General features: G+C 46.3%; 1 protein-coding gene across 2 annotated transcripts; it reads right to left on the bottom strand.

Moving 5' to 3' along the window:
• Positions 1–335: 335 nt before the first annotated feature.
• Positions 336–23,432, bottom strand: STAM2 (signal transducing adaptor molecule 2). Of its 2 annotated transcripts, none has more exons than XM_064718305.1 (14): positions 23,330–23,432; positions 17,428–17,512; positions 14,669–14,744; positions 13,775–13,870; positions 10,764–10,910; positions 9,899–9,968; positions 9,370–9,556; positions 8,645–8,739; positions 8,210–8,292; positions 7,956–8,043; positions 7,507–7,561; positions 5,967–6,120; positions 3,684–3,841; positions 336–2,941 (listed from the first exon to the last, which is right to left on the bottom strand). In XM_064718305.1, the coding sequence occupies exons 1-14, from the start codon at positions 23,367–23,369 to the stop codon at positions 2,749–2,751; spliced, it is 1,527 nt and encodes a 508-aa protein (XP_064574375.1). In that variant the 5' UTR covers positions 23,370–23,432; the 3' UTR covers positions 336–2,748. The 2 variants fall into 2 exon arrangements, with proteins under 2 accessions (XP_064574375.1, XP_064574376.1); XM_064718306.1 differs by having other exon boundaries at positions 8,210–8,289.

The following is a 23,432-nucleotide window of genomic DNA, read 5'->3' as shown; positions in this document are numbered from 1 at the left end:
GGTGTTTTTGGTGTCCATGCACAGGATGAAAGCCCAGGGATTCACCCTGATTGGGATGAGCAGAATTCCCAGGCAGGAGCACAGGACTCAGCTCCTGCCTCTCTGAGCAGGGAGCTCTCCTGGGTGTGTTTTTAAACAAACATTTCTCATCCCACAGACTCTCAGTGCAAGCAGGGGCAGTGCCTGGGAGCTCTCAGAAAAGATGCACAGATAAAAACAAGGGAAGAAAATCATCTTGATCTCAGGCAATGACCCCTGAGAGAGGCCACAGAGTCCCACAAGCCCAGGCCATCCCCACCAACCCCTGCAGCACAAAGAACACACAAGAGCACGTGGAAGGTTTCAATAATCTGATTTTTACCATTATTTCTGGAGCCAATTGGAGAGACAAAGCGTGGCTGACATCAGGTGACAGAGCACAAGCCCTCAGAGCACTCTGGGGTGACAAACTGAACAGACACAACAGGTCCCCAGCTGACACCAAAGGAAATGGATCTCACAGTGACACTTAACACCCATGAAACAAATACACCACGTGGAAAGTCTCCTTAGAAAGGTTCCTATGTTAAGGGTTTGTATGAAAAAGCAGGAGTTCTCCACCCTGAATTCCTGATAGAAAACAGCAGGTAGAAACCTAAGGTAGAAATCTGGAGTTAGAGAAATCCTTTGGCAGCATGTTCAGTTACAATCAGGCCTTAAAAATAAATATGATCATGTCTAGAAGTATGAAGAGAAACACCAACCCCCTCTAAATACACTGGTTTAATAATAATTAAATTATTTTACACTATCTACAAGTTGCATATCACAGAGTTAGGAGTAGAAGAGGTGACAGAAGGACAAATCCTGCTTTTATAAAAGTTCAGGCATGTGTGGAGCTGTGTAGAAAATCTCAGACAAATGAGTATATACATTATTTATACTTAACAATTAACATCATCAAATCACATCTGGCTGGCTCAATTGAAGATTTCTCTTGGCCCAAAGCTCAGAATCCAAAAAAACCACCAATTTAAATTTCCTAACAAACATTGATAGCAACGTGAGCAAGGTTTAGTTCTACCCCAAACCAACTTGGAACAAAGTAAACTCTGACAAATAAAAGCTCCAAACAATAAGAATTTGGAACAGCAGCATTGAAATCCATTCATTTCCTCAGAAGACACAAGGAACAAGTTACCAGAACACTTCAGTATTGCCACGGGTGTTATTTGTACTGAGCTACTTCCAGGGCAAGGATCAAGACAAATTAATGTCCAAAGGAAAGACAAAATCCTCCTTTCAATTGCACACATTTCAATAAAAAGTGATTTAAAGAGCACTTTTTGCATGAGCACGAGGCTGCAAATGTAAGATAGCAAATAATTAAATAAAAGGAGGTGCTGAGTGGAGGGTGGGTTGGGTTTGGTCACTCAGCAGCCTGGGAGTTCCAGTCTGGGATGAAGTTTAGACATCAAAAATGTTTATTGAGACATCTGGGAGCTTCCTGCATTTAATGGGGATCTTTTTATCAGTCATTTGCTTCCATTATTTCCCCAAGCCACGGATTATCCCTCAGCAGAGGTGGTTAAAAGCAGGATAAATGTGCCCATGCTCCAGTGAGGAGCTAAACAGGAGGATGAAGTGATTTTGTTGTTCCGCAGCTGAAACAAGAAAAAGAAGGAATTCCCACATTCCCAAAGGATAATCCAGCTCGTGTGCTGGCTTGGACCAACCCCACCCTTCAAAAAGTGCATCAGGGAAGGAATTCTTGGATTCCTTTTCTGCCTGGCTCCGAGGCAATGCCTCCTGCAGGGAAAGGCCCAATGGCACCCCAGCACATGGATGGCCTCAAAGCCCCTTCCCCAGAGCTGCTCTGGGCTCAGGGCTGCCTCACACACGGCCACAGGGCAGAGAGAGCAAATCCAGGGAGGCAGAAGGCCCTGGTGCCATCAGGAGGGCTCCTGTTCCCCCTGCAAAGGGAGCAGACCCTCAGAGGCCTCAGCAGCTTCAGGCACTCCCCAGCCCCTCCTTTCCCACCAGCAATCCCAATGCTCCTTCACTCCTACATCCAGCCAGAAAGGGAAACTGAAGAGAGATCCTGTGAGTTCCTGGAGCATGCCCGGCCTGCCCTTGCCAAGGAGCCTCGTGCTGGCAGTGCCGCCTCTGCCAAGACACCGGGCACTTGGAGGAAAACTTCTTTTCCTCAAGCAAAAACACAGCAATCCTCTGTGATTTCCAAACCACTGTTAAACCCCTCCTTTTCTCCTGTTTCCACAGGGATGTGGTTCTGAGGGCAGAGTTTCCTCCTGCAGCTGGAGCCAGGGACCCCTCGGATTGTGCGCGTCCTTCAGGAAGGGGACTCCGGAGTGCAGAGGGTCCCTAAAGCCACTGGGACACCAGGATTACAGAAGACACCAGAGGAGGCAAAGCAACAGCATCTCAGCATCCTCAAGCTTCCAGAAACACATTGCAAAGAGAATTATTTTGGGCCAATCTTTCAAAGATTCACAAGTGACGTTTCCTGAAAGCGCAGGGAAAGAGAGAGAAAAAAAAAAAAGGGACTCGGAGGAACGGGGAATTATTTTAAACCATCCCCTAATCTAGTTCAGGATGCAAAAATGCAAATAACCATCAGAGCTGGTGCCTATTTTTACTCTGCACCAGCCTAACGCAGCGAGCTGGGCTGTTGGAGAGAGGATGGACTTGGATATCCACGGCAGGGACTCCCAAAGGCCGCTGAGCTCGGAGCTCCTCGGTGCCAGCTGTTCACAGCAGGGGCTGCTGATGGAAACCGGGCTGCTGCTGCTGGAGCAGGGAGGCAGCGGGCAGTGCCACGGGGTACCCCGCTCCTGGGTTGCTCTGGAACGCTGCCACGTCCACGCCCATCTGGTGCTGGGGGAAGGCGGCCGTGCCGGGGACGCTCGGGAAGGGCGGCGGCAGCGCGGGCTCGGGGCCGGGGCTGCGGGGACACAACACCAACCACGCTCACAGCGACACAGGGGACACCTCAGCATCGAGGGCACCCCCAAAACAGGCTGGGAGCCCCCAAAAGATGTACATTTGACCAAAACGGTCACTTTGCAAGCAATTTCATGTTTTGCCGGCTGCAAAAATCCAGTTTTTGACATGCACGCTCTCAACTGCAACCAGCTCTGGCCTTGCACTTTCCCTCCTGTCACTCCTCCATGTTAATCAACAGTTTCCCAGGAATTCCATACTTTTCATGCCTCTAACATGGCAGTATTTTTGCACAAAGAAACATTTTCACCCTCAAAATTCTTTCAGCATCTCAATAATTCTACTACGTAACTTTTCCTTTTACACTTACTCTTGCTCTTCAACTTACTCTTGCTCTTCAACTTACTCTTGCTCTTCAACTTACTCTTGCTCTTCAACTTACTCTTACTCTTCAACTTACTCTTACTCTTCAACTTACTCTTGCTCTTCAACTTACTCCTACTATTTAATTTTCAATCTTTGGTGCTGAGTGCTTAAAGCCAAGATCAGAGGTTCCTTTTCAACCTTTCTTAAAACCTTCCTGGGGAACCTCCTCGTGCAGGATCAGTTTTACCCAGAATAATATTCTCATTGCACCCTGGTTTGCTAAAATTGGTATTTTCCTCTCCAAAATGACGCGTCACTAAATGTAAATGCAAAGTGGCAAAATTCCCCCCAGGAAGAAGAAATGGCTGGGTCCATACCTTAAATAAGCAGCTGGAGGTGGCTGAGGGGCTGCAGAGTTGAGGCTCTGGGGCAGGGGCCTGACCTGGGCCACCTGCTCGGGGGCCAGGCTGTACCCTGGGGACACGGACACCCCCTGGACCATGTAAGTGCCACTGCCAGGCTGCACAGGATACGACTGCAAAGCAAAGCACAGCCAGCAGGTTTGGTGCTCAGCGAGCTCTGGAGTGAACCCACTGCTGTAGTGTGTTCTTAAGTTTGTTAGTTTGCTCCCCCCATTTTCTGTATTAAATAGTTTCTTCCTTTCCCAGGACCCTGTCAGTTAAGTTGCTATAGAAATGAAACTGCTCCTCCCCTGGTTTCTCTTATAAAGTGAAAGTGCCTCCTCCTTAGGCTCAGTCAATCACCCCTTTTCTCCTCCCAGGTTTCGAGAATTTTCTTTTCTCTGGGAGTTATGGTTGGCTGTAGCCCCGGAGCCCCTCCTATGATTTATAACAGTTGGTTACTTTAGTATATCAGTTATGTTTCGTACCTCCAAATATGTATTTCTATTGGTTAGCCGGGTTTCCCTGCCTTTTCCCCCCTTTTCCCTTAAAACCCTCTCCTGTCCCCTGTTCAGGGCCATTTGCTGGGTGTTTCCCTGTCGGATCTCAGGATCTCGGACTGAGGTGCCAACCCTTGGGGGGCTCGGGAGTCCTGGAATGTTCCAGAAGTGTCTGGTGGCTGCACTTTGATCCTACACAGGAGACGACACCTGTATGAGGATAGGAGGGTTTCACCGGGGTGAATGGTGAAGGGATTGGTTAATTAGAGAGTGAAACACAGGGTTTAGGATTTCTGTACAGGGGGGTTTAGAGAAGTAAGATGGAGGAATTGGGGCGTGTCCTGTCCTTCTCTTCTTCTTCTTTCTTCTTCTTCTCCTCCATCTTCTGTGGTGATGGTGGCACTTTGGGATTGGTCATTACTGAAAGTGCACCGGCAATAAGAATAAATGGTATTAGGGAAAAATGATAAATATTGTACACGTAACATTTGGGTATAAAGATAGGTGACTGCCTGGAGGGGGGCACAGTGTGCTCATGGCTGGCTGCTGAGCAGAGCTCTATCGGGCTGAAAGAAAATCTTTTAGATAAACAATTAATAAACATAAAAAACCGAAAGAAGAACTGAAGCCTCTTCTCGTCCTTTGAAACGCGGGCTGTCCCAGCACCCCGGGCCTTTCCAGGCCCTCAAACAGCCGCAAAAACCCAACATTTCCCCTCCTCGTTGGTTTTCTGTAATAAACCACAGTTTACCCCCAGCAAGTGGTCGCCTCCTAATTCATCTCTCACCGCGCTGCTCCGAGCTATCCCCCAGCTCAGCCCGAGGCCAGGACGCTGAGGGGGGTTGGATTCAGATGCACAGGGGCCCTGGCCTTGCCCCTCACCAGCCAGCCGGATCCAGGGCCCTGTACGCCCCCACGCAACCCACCAGAATATTCCACAGCTGGAAAGCAAAGCTGCACTCTCTGCCAGTTCTGCTTGAAATAATGCAAGATTCCCTCCAAATTCAGGTGGCACCTGAATAAACAGGTTTGTCCCAAATAAAGCCCAGCATTGTCCTGCATTCCTAGGCACCAGGCTTGGGAGGAAACAGCAAACTCCAGCTGCCTTTTGGCTTAAATTACTTTGTAACCTCCAAATATAATGAATTTTCCATCGTTACTGGAGTTAAGGACACGGAATTACTTTTAACTGACATATTTTCAGATCTAGCAGTTGCCATGGCAACTATTCTTTTCCCACTGAACAATTAACATGAAAGTAAAATTCATTTCAAGTAAAAACCCTCATTCTGTGCTTTTTGAAAATCTCTCCTTCCCCTCCATGTTTATTCCTTAAGCCATCATTAGGGCCAGTGTAAAACAGTTTGGAGCACAAATACCACGTGTTTAGAACTGCTACAAAATGTTCATTTTTCTAAGGGCAAAAGGAGCTAAAAGCAGAGTGTTTCTATATTTAGCAAAAAATACACTTGGGATTAATAGAGTGATATCCCAGTTCCCTCCCATCCCCACCATGAGATAAGAAGGGAACATTTCACTTGGAGATTGACATGACTCACAGCAAGAATCCCACCAGGCTGCTGCAACACCCAATCCCAACTGCAAGCAATGAATTATGGAAGGGATCTGCTGGAATTTTCAACAGTGGCCAAGCAAAACCTTCTGTTCCAGTGCATAAATCCCAATTTCTGGCAAAGGCAATGTCAGATTGCTGTGATTGTTTCACAGCAGGGAATGTGCAGATCCCAGGGACACTGACCTGCACAGAGAGCCCGGAGGAGGTGGCTGGGAATTGTGCAGGGTGCTGCAGTTTGGAGTAGGCTGAGTACATGGGGCTCTCATTCATCAGTTTGTTGTAGAGCTCCAGAGCTTCCAGAACCTTCACGTTCAGCTCGGATAACTCGGAATGTTTCCTGTCCAAGACAAACGGAGAGGGCACTGAGCTGCTGGGACATCCTGCAGATGGGTAAGATGCTTCTCATCTTACATGGGGAGGAAAGACCAGTGCTGCAGGAAATGTGCAAGAAAAATAAACCTCTGAAAGGTAAATGGTCATTTTCTAACCCATTCATATTGAAAAATTGCTGTTGTGTGAGTGGAAGGAGAATCCAAGAGCTGCACAGTCACTGCTGGCACCAAACCAGCAACTCCCAGGTGGAATTCCCTGCTCTTTTCACCCTCAAATATCCCCAGCAGTCACAGAACCATGGAATGGTTTGGGATGGAAGGGATCTTACAAGATTTCATTCCAACCTTCTGCCATGGGCACCTCCCAGCGTCCCAAATTTCAGCTGAATCCCAAAATTCCCGAATGGTTTGGGTGGGAAGGAGCTTAAAGCCCATCCAGTGCCACCCTGCCATGGCAGGGACATCTCCCAGTGCCCCAGGGTGCCCCAGCCTGGCCTTGGGCACTGCCAGGGATCCAGGGGCTGCTCTGGCAATCCCAGCCCAGGCAGGAATTCCCAGTTCCCAATGTCCCACCCATCCCTGCCCTCTGGCACTGGGAGCCATTCCCTGGCTCCTGTCCCTCCATCCCTGTCCCCAGCCCCTCTCAGCTCTCCTGGAGCCCCTTCAGGCCCTGCCAGGGGCTCTGAGCTCTGCCTGGAGCCTTCCCTTCTCCAGCCATCATCCACAATTCCATGTGCTGCTCTGGCCCAGCATCAGGATTTGGGAGGCACCATGGGGAGAAGGCAGGGAGGGGTAAGAAAAGGAGATTTTGGAACAATGATTTTGCTGCATTTTGTCCCCAGAGAGAATCTCCAGTGCTTGGAGCTTCTCCGTGGCCTCCTCAGGACTCGCTCCAGAGCTTCTCTGTGCCAGGGCCTGCCCACCCATCCCAGCCAGGAATTCCCAATTCCCAACAATTCCCAGTGTCCCACCCATCCCTGCCCTCTGGCACTGGGAGCCATCCCCTGGCTCCTGTCCCTCCATCCCTTGTCCCCAGCCCCTCTCCATTTTCCTGATCAGCTCCTTCAGGCCCTGGGCAGCCAAACCTGAGGAGGGAGAGGTGAGGAAAACCTGGAATAATCCCCAACAAACTGAAAATTCCAACCTCTGGACAGGCTGGAGAAGGCTACACAAAATCCCAAAGTAAAAAGCATCCGTGAGCTGTGCAGGGAATTTTGGGAGAGCAGCAATCAAATCTCAGTGCACACACTCAGAACTTGATATTTCAGCATTAAAAAATAAAGTTGTTACATTTTTCTTGCAAGGTTTTCTAGCTCAGGAGATGAAAGCAGCAAGGAAATCTCATTAAACCTGCCCAATCTGAAGGAAATGAGTGAATAAATTGTGCTCACCTATCTATCTCCTCTAGTTTTTCATCTATCATTGGACCCATCTGTTGGCAGATATCTGTGAAGACAAAGTGTTGAGGCAGTTGATGTCTTGCACAATTAAATGTTTAAATGCAGCCAGAAATATTTTATCCAGCTACTGTAAAATTATTTTCTTATTTATTTCAGGGTTGGGACTGGTGGATGGATCTGGCAAAGCTCAGGCATTTTACAGAGCTGGGAGTTATGCAAATGACTCTGCTAAACGTGGAGCTGCCTTGGAACTATTAAAAAAATTCAAATTATCCCCAGAGCCCCACACTCCCACGGTGAAATAAGTGTTCTCCAGCACTGCTAGTACAGAGCACAGCTCCCCTAAGCCTAAAATAAACACAAAGAACTCCCAGCTCAATCCACAAAAGGTAATTGTGAGAAGAAGTCATAAAAAAGAGCTCATTTAGTGCTGCAAGTACCTTCTGAGTTGAGAAGATCTGGAGAATCAAGCTTTAAATCCGTGGGATCTATGCTCTGAAGCACCTGCAGTGTTTTATCCATCTTATCCTGAAAGGGAAGCCAAGATGAGGAACTCTGATTTCCCAGCCATGCCAAGATTGGTTTAATATTCAAATCAAAGTTCTTTATAAACACAGAATCATCGGCCAACATTCAGCACTGAAGGAATATTAAAATATTCACTTTAATATTTTATTTTAAAGTGGCTTCATACCTCATCAATATAAACTGGCTCAGGTTCTGCTTTCTTAATTTCTTCTGCAGCGTCCTCAGGAACAGAGATTTTATCCACAGCTGCTGCAAGAACAGAGATGAGTTTCTTTTCTCTCTGTTGCTGCCATAACTTCAAACAAACATTTGCTCCTTGTTATTTTTCTGTGTGAAAAGACACTGTGACATTTGAAATGGCAATTTGCTGGATTTGTAAATATGTTGCTGACAAGGAATTCTGGTGAATCGAACCAAATTTCTGTCACAGAAAATGGTAATAACTTCAAAGAGAAACAGAGACAGAAATTAAGGGGAGTTATGGAATATCTGTGCAGGGTGTCTCTCAGTTCTTTCCTGGGGCTGACAGGGATTATTTTGCTGCTGGGCTAATTAGGATTGCAGCAGCAAGGATCCACCATCATTTCAGCAGGGAACTCACCGGCCTCGGGCTCCACAGACAAGTCAGAGGTGACGAAATTGGAAGGGAACAGCCCCACTCCCCTGTGGTTCTCCCCCTTCCACCAGTTGGCATCGCTGGGGAAACAGAAAGGGTTACACAGCCAGAGACACATGTGGGGCTTTCACTGAAAATCTGAGCTACACAGACACATTTGGTGGGTTTTGACCAAAATCCTGAGATATCTAAAAGAGAACTTGCAGGGATGAGCACAAAGCCAAACAGGGGAGGGAAGGGAGGAAGAGGAGTCAGGGGATCACTGAAAATTGAACACAATCCATCCAATCTTTATATTGATTACTTGCCAGCCCTTTAAAGCTGTATATATCCCTAGAGGTCTTAACAACAATCATTATTTTAGCTATTTTAAATCAGTTTTATTCTTGGCAAATCTGATTCTTGCTAGCCAGAGGTTTAACAGCTGCTGGAAGCAGATGCAATGTGATGCCAGTGTATTTTCTTATGTCAGACAACCAACTAAGATTTATCTTCCAAACTACAAACTGGATGAAATACTCGAGGTTTTCCCTATTTGAGGTCAGAAACAAGGAATTTGCAAAGATAAAAGGAAGAGAAAGGGATGTGAGGGAGGGCAGAGTGACAATGACATTGCTGTGAGGGGGAAAAAAGCATCAGAGGAAAAATGTGCTACCCTGAGAGAAACAAGAGTGGTGGAACAAAGTCAGCTCCACCTGAGTGTATTGTACCTGTCATCCAAAACAAAAATAATTTCTCCACTTTTAAAGGTGAGCTCATTGTCCTCGACAGCTTCAAAGTCATACAGAGCTCGCACCTTCCGCAGGCTCGGGGGGTTTGGGGCCGTCTCTGCAGGGGGGTACAGGGATTTGGTCTCCAGCTGCTGCTGCTTCTGCTCTTGCAAGGACAATTCAATGGCTGCAGGTGGGCAGAGAGGAACAGAACAGGTTTGAGGGGTTACCCCTGCAGACAGAGCAGTGTGATTGTTTGATTTAACAAAAACAGGATTTATTGCTTTATTTAAACAAGGTGTGTATCTGCTGCTGTAGTGTTGGAGGTTAACATGTAAAATGCTGTGTGATGGGGAGGAAATGTGTCTTACCCACATCCCATGGAGGAGGGAAACACCTGGAATCCACAATTCCCAACCCACTGTGGCATTGATTTCAATTCTGTGCAACAGGAAAACACCCAAATTCCCATTTCCCATTTTTTAACCAAACTTCTGGAGTCCAACCCAAGGCTGGGACAGCAACTCACCTTTAGCTATATCCTCATCTTCTTTGGATTTACTGGATGAGGAGCCATTCTTAGCAGCACTGGTGGAAGCCTGCAAAGGTGGGACAACAGAGGGACAAGTGACAATGACATCTCCATAATTTGGTATTTTTAAAAATTAGCACCGAGTTGTTCCTGATCAGGTGGATTATGGAATCCTAGAAATAAAAATCACCACCCTTCAGGCTTGTTTCTGTTTTCAGCAGAAAAAAACCAAAAAAACCCAAAATAAATACTGAGATTTAATTGATGTAACTGATTTTATTGACATAATTATTTTAGTCATATTTATTACAGTGAGACCATGCACTTAAATGATTCTTCCCACTTTTATCCTCCCTTCAAGAGAGAAGATGCTGCAGTTGGGAGCTGCTGAGTGAAATCCTACAATTCTCCCCAGCAGCACAGTGAAATCATTCCTGGAGTTTTCATTCCCACCAGGAACTGGAATTGGGTGCCAGTGCTCAACTCTCCCATGTTCCTGCCATATGTTTTACACATAGATCAGATTTAGAACTGAAAACATCTTTGTGAAGGGAGGAGGGATTGTAAAAATTAAAAAACTCAGTGTTTGTAAAAGTTAAAAAACCTCTGTGTTTCATATAGAGGGACGTAAACTTTGTGTGAGGAAATTGTAATAGAAATTGTAATTTTAATTTTCAGGACTGAATAACATGGAAATATTTAGAATTATCAATAACAGAAGTCAGGAAAAAACCACCTGCTGTCAGATTGGGCACAACAAAGCAGCAGGAGTGAAAAATAAAGGACTCCAAAGGCAGGAGAACTCCTGGGACAAGGAGGAAAAGGGGATTTGGGGAAGGACAATGGGCCTGGGAGCTCCCACCTGGGACCCTGGGGCAGGGAAGGTGACCCCCTCCTCCTTCAGGGATCTGATGGTTGCAGATATCAAACTGCACTGTGGGTCCTTCTGGAACTCTTCTGACCACTCCACCATCAGGGTTTTTAGCTTTTCACTCACTTTTGGGTGGGCCTGGAAGACAAAATTGGATAAAAGGGATGTTTGAGCCTCACAATGAACCAAAGGAGCTGTTAGCAAAATTGCTACCAAACCCATTTTACTATAAATACGCTTAATTATTAATAATTGTGTCGATTGGGAAGATTTGGGAGAGTGTAGAATATCTGACCTTTTATACCCTGATCTGATATTGCAGAGAACATGCTGAGAGATTCTCAGTTTTGAGATTTCTGGAGGAATTCAGGCTGCCTACCACACTTAGCCCAAATCTCTGCCTCTCTGTGTTACTCACCCTCCATTTAACCGCAATTTTCTCTTCATTCCTTCTCCAGTGTGTTGTTTTCCACTTCCCAACCACATCAACTGCTCTGGTATGAGCTCCTGGCTTCCCCTACAACAACTCCTCCAAGAAATCTCTCCCTCCAAGAACACCTTCCCTACAAGAAATCCTACAAGAAGTCTTTCCCTACAAGAAATCCTTCCCTCCAATAAATCTTTCCCTCTAAGAAATCCTCCAAGAAATCTTTCCCTAGGAGAAATCTTCCAAGAACTCCTCCAAGAAATCTTTCCCTACAAGAAATCTTTTCCTACAAGAATTCCTCCAAGAAATCCTCCAAGAAATCTTTCCCTACAAGAATTCCTCCAAGAAATATTTTCCTACAAGAATTCCTCCAAGAAATCTTTCCCTACAAGAATTCCTCCAAGAAATCCTCCAAGAAATCTTTCCCTACAAGAATTCCTCCAAGAAATCTTTCCCTAGGAGAAATCTTCCAAGAACTCCTCCAAGAAATCTTTCCCTACAAGAAATCCTTCAAGAAATCTTTTTCTACAAGAATTCCTCCAAGAAATCTTTCCCTACAAAAATTCCTCCAAGAAATCTCTCCCTAGAAGAAATCTTCCAAGAATTCCTCCAAGAAATCTTTCCCTACAAGAATTCCTCCAAGAAATCTTTCCCTACAAGAAATCCTCCAAGAAATCTTTCCCTACAAGAATTCCTCCAAGAAATCTTTCCCTACAAGAATTCCTCCAAGAGATCTTTCCCTACAAAAATTCCTCCAAGAAATCCTCCAAGGAATCTTTCCCTACAAGAATTCCTCCAAGAAATATTTTCCTCCAAGAACTCCGCCAAGAAATCTCTCCCTACAAGAATTCCTCCAAGAGATCTTTCCCTACAAGAACTCCTCCAAGAAATCCTCCAAAAAATCTTTCCCTAGAAGAAATCTTCCAAGAAATCCTCCAAGAAATCTTTCCCTACAAGAATTCCTCCAAGAAATCTTTTCCTACCAGAACTCCTCCAAGGAATCTTTCCCTGCCATCCACCTTCTCTGGCCTCTGCAGTTCCTCCTCAGATGCCAGGACAGCTCTGTCCCAGCTGAGACCCTCACAAACCCCTGCCCTGTCTCCCTGAACCAGCTTCCCCCACAAAAAGGAATTATCCATGGGGACAGTTTCTATTCCCAAACTGGAGCTGAGCTGGTAAAAGAAGATGATTTGTTTGGAGTGGGGGCACACCAAGATCAGTTCATGGCCTGCCTGGAATTCCTGTGGCTGCCCCAGCTCCTGGCTCTGGGACAGGATTCCCACCCCAAGGAATCAGATGCCAGCTGGGCTGGGCAGGAGGGCAGTGCCAGGCTCCAACCTGCATTTCTGAACCAGAAACTCTGCTGGGCTCGGGAGCAGCACAAACACATCTGTCACACTTGGCTGAACTCATTTCCTCATGGAGAAGAGGGAAAAAAGCTCAGTTTAATTCATTATTCCTCCAAGAGGGCCTGAGCTGGGGATAAAGGGTCAGTATTTCCTAAGAACATTGTGCTCCAGAAATTGTGCTCCAGAACCCAGCCCTGGGAGGGACCCCAGGATTCCTGTACAACCCTGGGTGGGATCCCAGGATTCCTGTACAACCCTGGGTGGGATCACAGGGTCCCTGCCCATCCCTGGGTGGGATCCCAGGATCCCTGCCCATCCCTGGTGGGATCCCAGGATTTCAGGACCCCTGCCCATCCCTGGTGGGATCCCAGGATTCCAGGACCCCTGCCCATCCCTGGGTGGGATCCCAGGATTCCAGGACCCCTGCCCACCCCTGGATGGGATCCCAGGATTCCAGGACCCCTGTCCATCCCTGGTGGGATCCCAGGATTCCAGGATCCCTGCCCACCCCTGGTTGCTGCAGGTCAGGGAGCCCCAGGATGGACCTGCCCAATGGGAACACAGGCAGCACTCCAGACCTATTTTCCCACAAAAGCCAGAAGCACCAGAGCTGTGAACTCATTTTGCTTCCCAGCAATTTGATTACTTTCCTTAATTGCCTTGCTCAGCCTCTGATGATTGCAGGGATGTGAGAACTCCTTTTGAACCCATCAGGCAGGTTTGTCCCCAAGTGGAGCAGGAATTAGGAGAAGCTGCTGCTGCTCCCTCCATTGCTCACAGCCCCATTTGGAGCCCAGAGCTGCCTGAGCACAACCATTCCAGCCTCCTTTTGCTCATTTCCTCACTCAGCATTCCCAGAATCTCTGAAAAGGATTGTCTGTAACTTCATCCCTTCCCTTGCACAAATGTATTTCACCTCCTCATCATTTTCCCTTTCACTTCAGCCCAGGAATTTCCTTCAAGCCCAATAAAAACTCTCCTCAAGAAAAGCTGCACTTATCAAGATCAAATTAATGGAGCTTAGGGTTTTAATTAAAATTGCTCATGTGATTTTGTAAAAGTGTGAAGGATTATCAGCTGTCAGCTCTTTAATGGATTATTTTTTCAGAGTAAAAATAACACAAATTTCAGTGAAAACACAGAAAATGTGCATTAACTACAACATTAATATGGAGAAATTACCAAAATAATTTTTCCCCAGGAAATCCAGGTTCTAAAGCAATTACCTTGTTGATTATAGCTCGAGCTTCAGTGGCAAAATCCCTGGAGCAAACTTCCAAATGGAAAATCTTCCCACAGTTTGACACACAGGCTCCTAAAAGCTGACAGCAAAAACACAATTGGGAAAAAAATGTACAAATAATCCAAAAGAAGAAGAAAAAAAATGCAAATTTAAAAAATAATCCAAAATTTCAAAAAGTGAAAATAAAAAAGAGAGCAAATAATCCAAAAGAAGAAGAAGAAAAAAAAAAGCAAATTTAAAAAATAATCCAAAATTTCAAAAAGTGAAAATAAAAGAGAGAGCAAATAATCCCAAAGAAGAAGGGGAAAAAATGAAAATTTGAAAAAAAGAGTGCAAATAATCCAAAATTTTAAAAAGTGGAAATAAAGAAGAGAGCAAATAATCCAAAAGAAGGGAAAAAAATGAAAATTAAAAAAAGAGTGCAAATAATGCAAAATTTTAAAAAGTGGAAATAAAGAAGAGAGCAAATAATCCAAAAGAAGAAGGGAAAAAAAAGCAAATTTAAAAAAAGAATGCAAATAATCCAAAATTTAAAAAAAAAAAAAGCGAAAATAAAAAAGAGAGCAAATAATCCAAAAGAAGAAGAAGAAAAAATGCAAATTTAAAAAATAATCCAAAATTTCAAAAAGCGAAAATAAAAAAGAGAGCAAATAATCCAAAAGAAGAAGGGGAAAAAAAATGAAAATTAAAAAAAGAGTGCAAATAATCCAAAATTTTAAAAAAAAAATGAAAATAAAAGAGAAGCAAATAATCCAAAAGAAGAAGGGAAAAAAATGAAAACTAAAAAAAGAGTGCAAATTTATAACATATATTATATATATATATAATTTATATATATATATATAAATAATTTATATATAATAAAAAAAATACTCACTGTGAGAGCCTGCAGAGCCACGTGGGGAACTTTGTGGTTCATCCTCTTCATGATGGCTTTAAGGCAATCCCTGGCTCTGCAAAGGAGCAGGAAATTCTGGGGAAATGGGAGGGACAGGGGCTGGGCAAGGAATGGGCCCAAAGTGCACCAGAACTGAACCAAAGTGGCACCAAAACTGAGATTATTGGGTGAAAATGGCACCAAAACTGAGATTATTGAGTGAAAATGGCACCAAAACTGAGATTATTGGGTGAAAATGGCACCAAAGCTGAGTTTAGTGAGTGAAAATGGCACCAAAACTGAGATTATTGGGTGAAAATGGCACCAAAGCTGAAACTACTGAACAAAAATGTCACCAAACCTGAACCTGCTGAACAAAAAGTCACCAAATCTGAGTTTATTGAACACAAATGTCACCAAACCTGAGCCTATTGGAAGAAAATGTCTCCAAACCTGAAACTACTGAGCAAAAATGGCTCCAAACCTGAACCTCATGAACCAAAATGTCACCAAAGCTGAGCCTGCTGAACAAAAGTGTCACCAAAACTGATCTTAAGGAACAAAAATGTCACCAAACCTGATCCTAAGGAACAAAAATGTCACCAAAGCTGAGCTTGTTGAGTGAAAACGTCACCAAACCTGAAACTACTGAACAAAAATGTCACCAAACCTGAGCCTGCTGAACAAAAATGTCACCAAAGCTGAGCCTTCAGAATGAAAATGCCACCACAAACCTGAACTTATTGAGCAAAAATGTCACCAAACCTGAACCTGCTGAACAAAAATGTCACCAAAGCTGAGCCTATTGAAGAAAATGTCACTGAAGCTGAGCCTGGTGAACAAAAGTGTCACCAAATCTGATCTTAAGGAACAAAAGTGTCACCAAAGCTGAGCTTGTTGAGTGAAAACGTCACCAAACCTGAAACTACTGAACAAAAATGTCACCAAACCTGAACCTACTGAACAAAAATGTCACCAAACCTGAGCCTGCTGAACCAAAATGTCACCAAAGCTGACCTTAAGGAACAAAAATGTCACCAAAGCTGAACCTATTGAAGAAAATGTCACTGAAGCTGAGCCTGCTGAACAAAAATGTCACCAAAGCTGAGCCTGATGAACAAAAGTGTGACCAAACCTGAGCCTATTGAACAAAAATATCACCAAAACTGATCTTAAGGAACAAAAATGTCACCAAAGCTGAGCCTGCTAAAACAACTGTCACCAAACCTGAACTCATTGAGCAAAAATGGCTCCAAACCTGAACCTGCTGAACAAAAGTGTCACCAAACCTGACCTTAAGGAACAAAAGTGCCACCAAAGCTGAGCTTGTTGAGTGAAAACGTCACCAAACCTGAGCCTATTGAACCAAAATGTCACCAAAACTGAGCCTTCAGAATGAAAATGCCACCACAAACCTGAACTTATTGAGCAAAAATGTCACCAAACCTGAGCCTGATGAACAAAAATGTCACCAAACCTGAACCTGCTGAACAAAACTGCCACCAAACTGAACCTCTCAGGGCTGGGCAGAGATGTGCTCACAGAGCAGTCTGTCTGTCTGTCTGTCTGTCCTCAGTTGCACTGGCAGAAATTCCCTTTTTCCCGTTCCCACATCCATTCCCAAAGCTGCAGCCAGGCAGGAAGGGAAGCAATGGCAACGTTTGCACAGACAAAGCAGGAAATGTCCCCAGAAAAGGAGAGGATTCAATAAATGGGCATTTCATGGAATTCATTCAATAAATGGGCATTTCATGGAATTCATTCAATAAATGGGCATTTCATGGAATTCATTCAATAAATGGGCATTTCATGGAATTCATTCAATAAATGGGCATTTCATGGAATTCATTCAATAAATGGGCATTTCATGGAATTCATTCAATAAATGGGCATTTCATGGAATTCATTCAATAAATGGGCATTTCATGGAATTCACTCAATAAATGGGCATTTCATGGAATTCATTCAATAAATGGGCATTTCATGGAATTCATTCAATAAATGGGCATTTCATGGAATTCATTCAGTAAATGGCAATTTCATGGAATTCATTCAATAAATGGCAATTTCAGGGAATTCATTCAATAAATGGCAATTTCAGGGAATTCATTCAATAAATGGGCATTTCATGGAATTCATTCAATAAATGGGCATTTCATGGAATTCACTCAATAAATGGGCATTTCATGGAATTCATTCAATAAATGGGCATTTCATGGAATTCAGCTCTTGGGTCCCCTCTCCCTCAGCCTGAGCACACAAAGGGTGCCAAAATTGCTTTCAGCACAACCTGAGGTGAGAGGAGAATGATAAAGAATAATAAAGAATAATAAAGAATAATAAAGAATAATAAAGAATAATAAAGAGCTTTTTAAATGCTTCTGCTGAGGGGTTTGCAATTGAAATGAGCATTAATGGCTGGCAGGAGCTCAGGCACATCAAAGCCTTCATTAACACTCACATTTGGAACATTTAAAACATGAAATCCTAAAAAAGAAAAGCTGATACAGCATTTAAAAAATAGTATCACTGCCAGATACTGTTAGCAAAGCACTGAAAAGCCTCTGTGCCAGAAAAACACACTTTTAGTCCTAATATTTTCATTTTATTTCATGTACAAACCATTCAGCAAAGTCAACTCAGTTATGTTAAGTTGTATTTTTATTTAGGGTAGGCAAAAATCTTCATTATTTTCAAGGGCAGAAAGGAAGAAAATGACACAAAAATGAATTAAAAATATTCCAGCAGCAGTGGCTTACCCATTGGGGGTGCTCCCAACCTTGTCACAGATGTCCATGATCAGCCCCCAGTCCTCGCTGGTGTTGTACTCATTTGTGGCTTTTTCTGCAAAGGAAAAGGAGATTTATTAAATGATTTGTTGCTTCAGTTCAGATTCTATCGATAAAATGTATCCCTAATTAATATTTCATGGGTTGGAAGGGAGCTTAAAGCTCATCTAGTCCCACTCACTCTATAGATTAATTAATGAGGGTTAATGGTATTTATTTGTGCTTTTAAGTTTTTATTAGCCAGCTTATTTAAATCCCAAGTTAATAAACAGCAAATTCAATATTTGATGGCATTTGCTGCTTCAAGATTAAGCTTTAACCAACTAAACTCCATTTTATTTTGGTTGCTCAGCAGAAGGAAATCTTTTTCCAATATCCCAAATTCCTTTTGTTACAGATGTAAAAAACATGGAAATTTAGAATTTTGGCCATAATTAATCCTCACAAACTGGAATATTTACTTCAAGGAAGTAAATATTATTTTGAAACCACAAACCTTCAGAACTAACCCCAAAAATGATGGAATTGCTAAATTTTTTTCTAAGTGCATCAATATTTTAGGGCATGAACAACAAATTCATGGATGGTGTGGAAAATAAAAGAGTGCCTGCAATTTTAAATACTTTAAAAAAAAAGGAAAATCAAATGAAAACAGCCTCTGGAAGCTGCAGATTCCCTGGACATGCAATCCCTAGGGAGTGAAAAGATTCCCAAGGGTATCCTGAAGTACTTCCCAAGGATCCACTGAAATTTCCCTGAGTGGAAATCACTCAGCTTTTCCTGCCAGGGCAGAAATAATCCCAACTTTCCCATGGCAACAGGGAGGTTTGATGATCACAGGCTACACCAGGAAGAGTTCACCTGAGAATTATGGAATTATTTTGGCTGGAAAAGCCCATGGGGTCCCAGCTGTGCCCATGCCCTGAGTGCCACCTCCAGAATTGCTGGGACACCCTCAGGGATGGGCACTGCAAACCTCCCTGGGCACCTCCAGTGCCTGAGCCCCCTTTGCATGGGGAAATTCCTGCTGGGCCCACCCTGAGCTGCCCTGAGGCCGCTCCCTCTGCTCCTGTCCCTGTTCCTGGGGGATCCCAAATCCCCCTGGCTGTGCCCTCCTGGCAGGGCTGTGCAGAGCCACAGGGTCCCCCTGATCCCCTGTGTAGGAAACCCCTCAGGTTTAGCCAGGGCCTCCTCTGCTGTCCCCCTGTGTAGGAAACCCCTCAGGTTTAGCCAGGACCTCCTCTGCTGTCCCCCTGTGTAGGAAACCCCTCAGGTTTAGCCAGGACCTCCTCTGCTGTCCCCCTGTGTAGGAAACCCCTCAGGTTTAGCCAGGGCCCCTTGGAGAATAGAATGCTGACACAGCAGCAAAGAAGTTTCCTGTCTCCAGGGACATCCGCCTTGTACCTTATCCCTATAGCCATGCAAGGCAATATTGTGTTAAACCCTACCATTGGTCACTTATGGTCACTCTAACACCTTTGCCATTGGTCAGGATTGGATCCAGGCCAAGGGTATAACAGTAGCACACTGTACCCCTACTAACTGGGAAGAAGAAGAGCTGAGACCCTTCACAGACCCCCCAATAAAGCCATACTCGTGGAACAGCCAGCGTCTTCTGCTTCTCCTCTCTCTGCCGTCTGCTGGAGCCTTAGGCCAAGGGAAAAGCTACCCAGCAAGCAAAGCTGAAATCACAAGAGCTGCCTGATCACTAAGAGCTGAATATTCCCTGCTTGCTAGGGGCTGACCCGCGGCCTTGGTCTGAGAGCGAGCTGGCTTCTGGCACCCAGTGCCCTTGGGGACTGAGCTCTGGAGCTGGAACAGCTTGCATAGGATACGACCAAGCAAGGCTCATTTACCCCTCCATGGCCATCCCAACACAAGCTCAGCCCCAGCACCCCACGCTCAGCGCTGCTCCCTCCCAGCTCCCAGCACATTCCCACAGGAGCCAATTCCCTCTGCTGGGAGCAGCCACGGGAGCCCAGCTCTGTCCTGCCCAAACTCTCAGGGATCTGGGAGATCTGCAAGTGTCCCTCCCTGCCAGCCTCACAAACTGAGCAGCAGCTGCTCTTCTCCTTCCCTCAGTGCAGGAGCAGTTCTGGAGGGTAACTCCCTCACAGATGCTGAGCCAGAGCAGGAGCAGATGTGGGAGGATGCATTTTCCAGGAGTTTTTCAGCACAGAGGGAACATAACCTTTAAAAACATGGAATGACTTGTCCTCTGCAGCCCCCTAATTAATGAAGGAACATTGGACCTGAGCTGGCTTTTATGGAAATAATGATAAAAGCAGAATGAGCTGCTTGGGGTGCTGTGATAAAGAATTCCAGGGGCATTTTCCCTGGGGGAGCTCCCTGAGCTGAGCTGCTGTGTGGCTCCAGGGAACACTGCCAGCCCAGGACAGGGGACAGCACTCACAGCAGCAGCTGGAAGGGCTGGGAATTGTTTGCTGCTCCAATTGCCAAAAGGAGAAAAGATTGGAGAGCTCTGCCCAAAGCACTGCCACAGCCAGGAAAGCAGCTGGGAACTGAGGGAAAGGGAACGAAAGAAAAGAAAGAAGGGGGAAAAGGAAAGGGGGAAAAGGAAATGAAAGAAAAGAAAGAAAGGGAGAGGGGGAAAAGGAAAGGGGGAAAAAGGAGAGAAAGGGAAGGGAAAAGGGAAAGGGGGAAAAAGGAAAGGGGGAAAAAGGAAAGGGGGAAAGAAAAGGGGGAAAAGGGGAAAAGGAAAAGGGAAAGGGGGAAAAGGGAAAGGGGAAAAGGGAAAGGGGGAAAAGGGAAAGGGGGAAGGGAAGGGGGAAAAGGGAAAGGGGGAAAAGGGAAAGGGGGAAAAGGGAAAGGGGGGGGAAAGGGGGAAAGGGGGAAAAGGGAAAGGGGGAAAAGGGAAAGGGGGAAAAGAAAAGGGGGAAAAGAACAGGGGAAAAGAAAGGGGGAAAAGAACAGGGGAAAAGAAAGGGGAAAAGGAAAGGGGGAAAGGAAAGGGGGAAAAGGAAAGGGGGAAAAGGAAAGGGGGAAAAGGGAAAGGGGGAAAAGGCAAAGGGGGAAAAGGCAAAGGGGGAAAAGGCAAAGGGGGAAAAGGCAAAGGGGGAAAAGAAAAGGGAAAGAAAAGGGGGAAAGGAAAAGGGGGAAAAGGAAAAGGGGGAAAGGAAAAGGGAAAAGAAAGGGAAAAGGAAAAGGGGGAAAAGGAAAAGGGGGAAAAGGAAAGGGGGAAAAGAAAAGGGGGAAAAGGAAAAGGGGGAAAAGGAAAAGGGGGAAAAGGAAAAGGGGGAAAAGGAAAGGGGGAAAAGGAAAAGGGGGGAAAAGGAAAGGGGGAAAAGGGAAAGGGGGAAAAGGGGAAAAGGGGAAAAGGGAAAGAGGGAAAAGGGAAAGGGGGAAACGGAAAGATTAATACTAGAAAAAGTAAATAAAACCTAAGGGAAATGGAAACCCTTGAGGGCTGGGTTGGGTAGGAAAAGGAAATTCCTTTTTCCCCACAGGTGCTCCAAAAAAGAGCAGCTCTGCATGCAGAGGCAGCTGGATCTGCCCCACTGCTGCAGCCACAAAAGGCACCAAAACTCCAAACTCAGCACCTCCCCAGAGCATCCAAAAGTGATCATCTGATATCTTCCATGCTCTAATTTACAACAGAATACTAATTTGTTTAAAGCTTCTAATGACAAAGTTTTTCTGGAAAGGGACTTTAAGATTTAGCCCCAATAATTCAAGTTCCTATTGTGTTGCACATGCTAAACTTTAATAAGTGATAATAATAAATTATAACTATAAATATTAAATTATTAAAGGAAAAATACACTGAGTAAAGTTTAAGCAAACAGAGTCCCAGTTTTGAAGTTCTGCAGCCTGGGAGTCCTTGAAGCATCTCAGTTTGTTAAAGAATCTTGCAGAGTTCAAAAAAAATCCACGTGAACAAACACATCAGTTTGAGCCACGTGAAAGGCGAGTGTGGTCAAACAGCAAACTGCAGCAGGGAACTGAAATTGGAAGTAAAATAATAAATAAAATAAGAAACCAGCTCAACTTATACTACAAACAAACCAGAGATTGTGTGGCAACAAGAGCACTCAATCTCTTCTACTTTGGCAGGGACAAAAATCCCAGGAATGTTGAATTCTTCTCTTTCCTAGGATCCCAACAAGAAAGCCAAGCGTGGTGTCTCGTTTATTTCCCTGCTTTTCTCAGTGCTGCCACTCAGAACAGGCCTTGTGTAACAAAGAGTGACACTGAGCACGAGTGTAAGAAAGCACAAGTCAGGGCAGGACACAAACCAAAACAACTGAGTCACCGTGCTCACCCCAAGCCCAGGCAGGTTTTGTAATCCCTGAATCACAGAATATCCTGAGCTGGACAAGATCCATGAGGGTGATCCAGCCCAGCACAGCCACCCCAACACTCCCACTGTGGTGGTTCTGGGGAAGCTGCTGGGAAGGAATCCCCAATAAAAGGAGGAAAAGCAGCAGATCTTCCACAATTCCCTGGATCCCTGCAAACCCAGCAGGCACAGAGACACCTCAGGCATGCTGGAAAAGCTGGGAAACTTCAGGAGTCAGAGCAAAACAGACACAAACCATTCCCTGATGCTGCTGAGGGAAAGGAGGGAGGGACTGAGGGATCCTTTCCCTGCCAGAGCCCCCAGCCCGGCCAGGATGGGGCAGGAGCAGCCAGGGACCCCTGAGCTGCAGTGCCCAGCACAGCCATAGGAGCAATCCCGGGATTATTTTGGGTGGAAAAGCCCTCCAAGGTCACAGAGTCCCAGCTGTGCCCATGCCCACCCCGTCCCCAGCCCTGAGTGCCACCTCCAGAATTGCTGGGACACCCCCAGGGATGGGCACTGCAAACCTCCCTGGGCAGCTCCAGTCCCTGAGCCCCCTTTGCATGGGGAAATTCCTGCTGGGCCCACCCTGAGCTGCCCTGGGCCGGCCTGAGGCCGCTCCCTCTGCTCCTGTCCCTGTTCCCTGGGAGCAGAGCCCGACCCGCCCGGCTGTGCCCTCCTGGCAGGGAATTGCAGAGAGGGAAAAGATCCCTGGGGATCCTCCTGTGCTCCAGGTGAGCCCTGCCCGGCTCCCTCAGGGATTGTGCGGCCCCTGCCCGGCTCCCTCAGGGATTGTGCGGCCCCTGCCCGGCTCCCTCAGGGATTCTGCGGCCCCTGCCCGGCTCCGTTCCCTTCCCGGGTCCCGCTCCAACCCCTCAGGGTCTCCCCTGCCGTGAGGGGAAAACCAAAAATTGGGAGAAAATGTGAACGGGAAAAAAAGTGTGGGAAGTTCGTGGAAGGCTCTGCTGCAGAGCTTTTCCCTCCTGGATCTTCCTTCTCTCCAGGCTGAGCCCCTTCCCAGCTCCCTCAGGGATTCTCCAGCCCTTTCCCAACTCCGTTCCTTTCCCCGGCCCCGCTCCAGCCCCTCAGGGTCCCTCTTGTCCCAGCACTGCCCCGGGGCTGTGTCCCACCGGCCTTTTGCCCACCTGGGCACCCCTGGCTCCTGTTCAGCCGCTGGCCCAGCACCTCCCAGGGCCTTTTCCATCTCTCCAGACATTTCCAGCCCGGAGCGCTCCCAGGGCTGGCTGTGACCCAGAGCAGCGCTCGGCCTCGCTGCCTGCCCAGCTCCGTCCCCATGGCTGCCGCTGCCTCAGGCCAGCCCTGCTCCCGCAGCACCCGGCCCGGGCCGAGCTGAACCTGCCCAGGGAGCACTCGATCATCCTCCGGATCATCCACCGGGACACCCAACGGGACCGGGCCCGACACCGATCGGGAGAGCGGGGAGGGGAACAGGGAGAGGAAAAGAGGAGAAAAACAACGAGGAGGAAAAGGAAGCGGGAAAAGAGGAGGAAGAGGAGAAGGCAGGGGACGGGAGGCCGCCCCGCCTGCCCTGCACCGGGCCCAGCCGCTCACCCACGTCCTGCTCGAAGGGGTTGGCGGCGAAGAGCGGCATCTCTGCCCGCGGTGCCGCCGCCGCTCGCCCCGCACCGACTGACCCGGCCGGAGCCGCCGCCGC

This window comes from Zonotrichia leucophrys, chromosome 7 (assembly GCF_028769735.1).
Source record: "Zonotrichia leucophrys gambelii isolate GWCS_2022_RI chromosome 7, RI_Zleu_2.0, whole genome shotgun sequence".
Taxonomy (NCBI): Eukaryota; Metazoa; Chordata; class Aves; order Passeriformes; family Passerellidae; genus Zonotrichia; species Zonotrichia leucophrys.
This window is presented reverse-complemented; position numbering and strand designations above follow the sequence as displayed.

Bases quoted from the DNA above. Each gene is read 5' to 3' on its own strand.
- STAM2 (XM_064718305.1), bottom strand. From the start codon at position 23,369: ATGCCGCTCTTCGCCGCCAACCCCTTCGAGCAGGACGTGG. The intron at 9,557-9,898 runs GTGAGTTGCTGT...GCCCACCTGCAG, and splicing joins AGATGAGGATATAGCTAAAG to CCATTGAATTGTCCTTGCAA. The intron at 7,562-7,955 runs GTACTTGCAGCA...TTGTCTTCACAG, and splicing joins AGATCTTCTCAACTCAGAAG to ATATCTGCCAACAGATGGGT.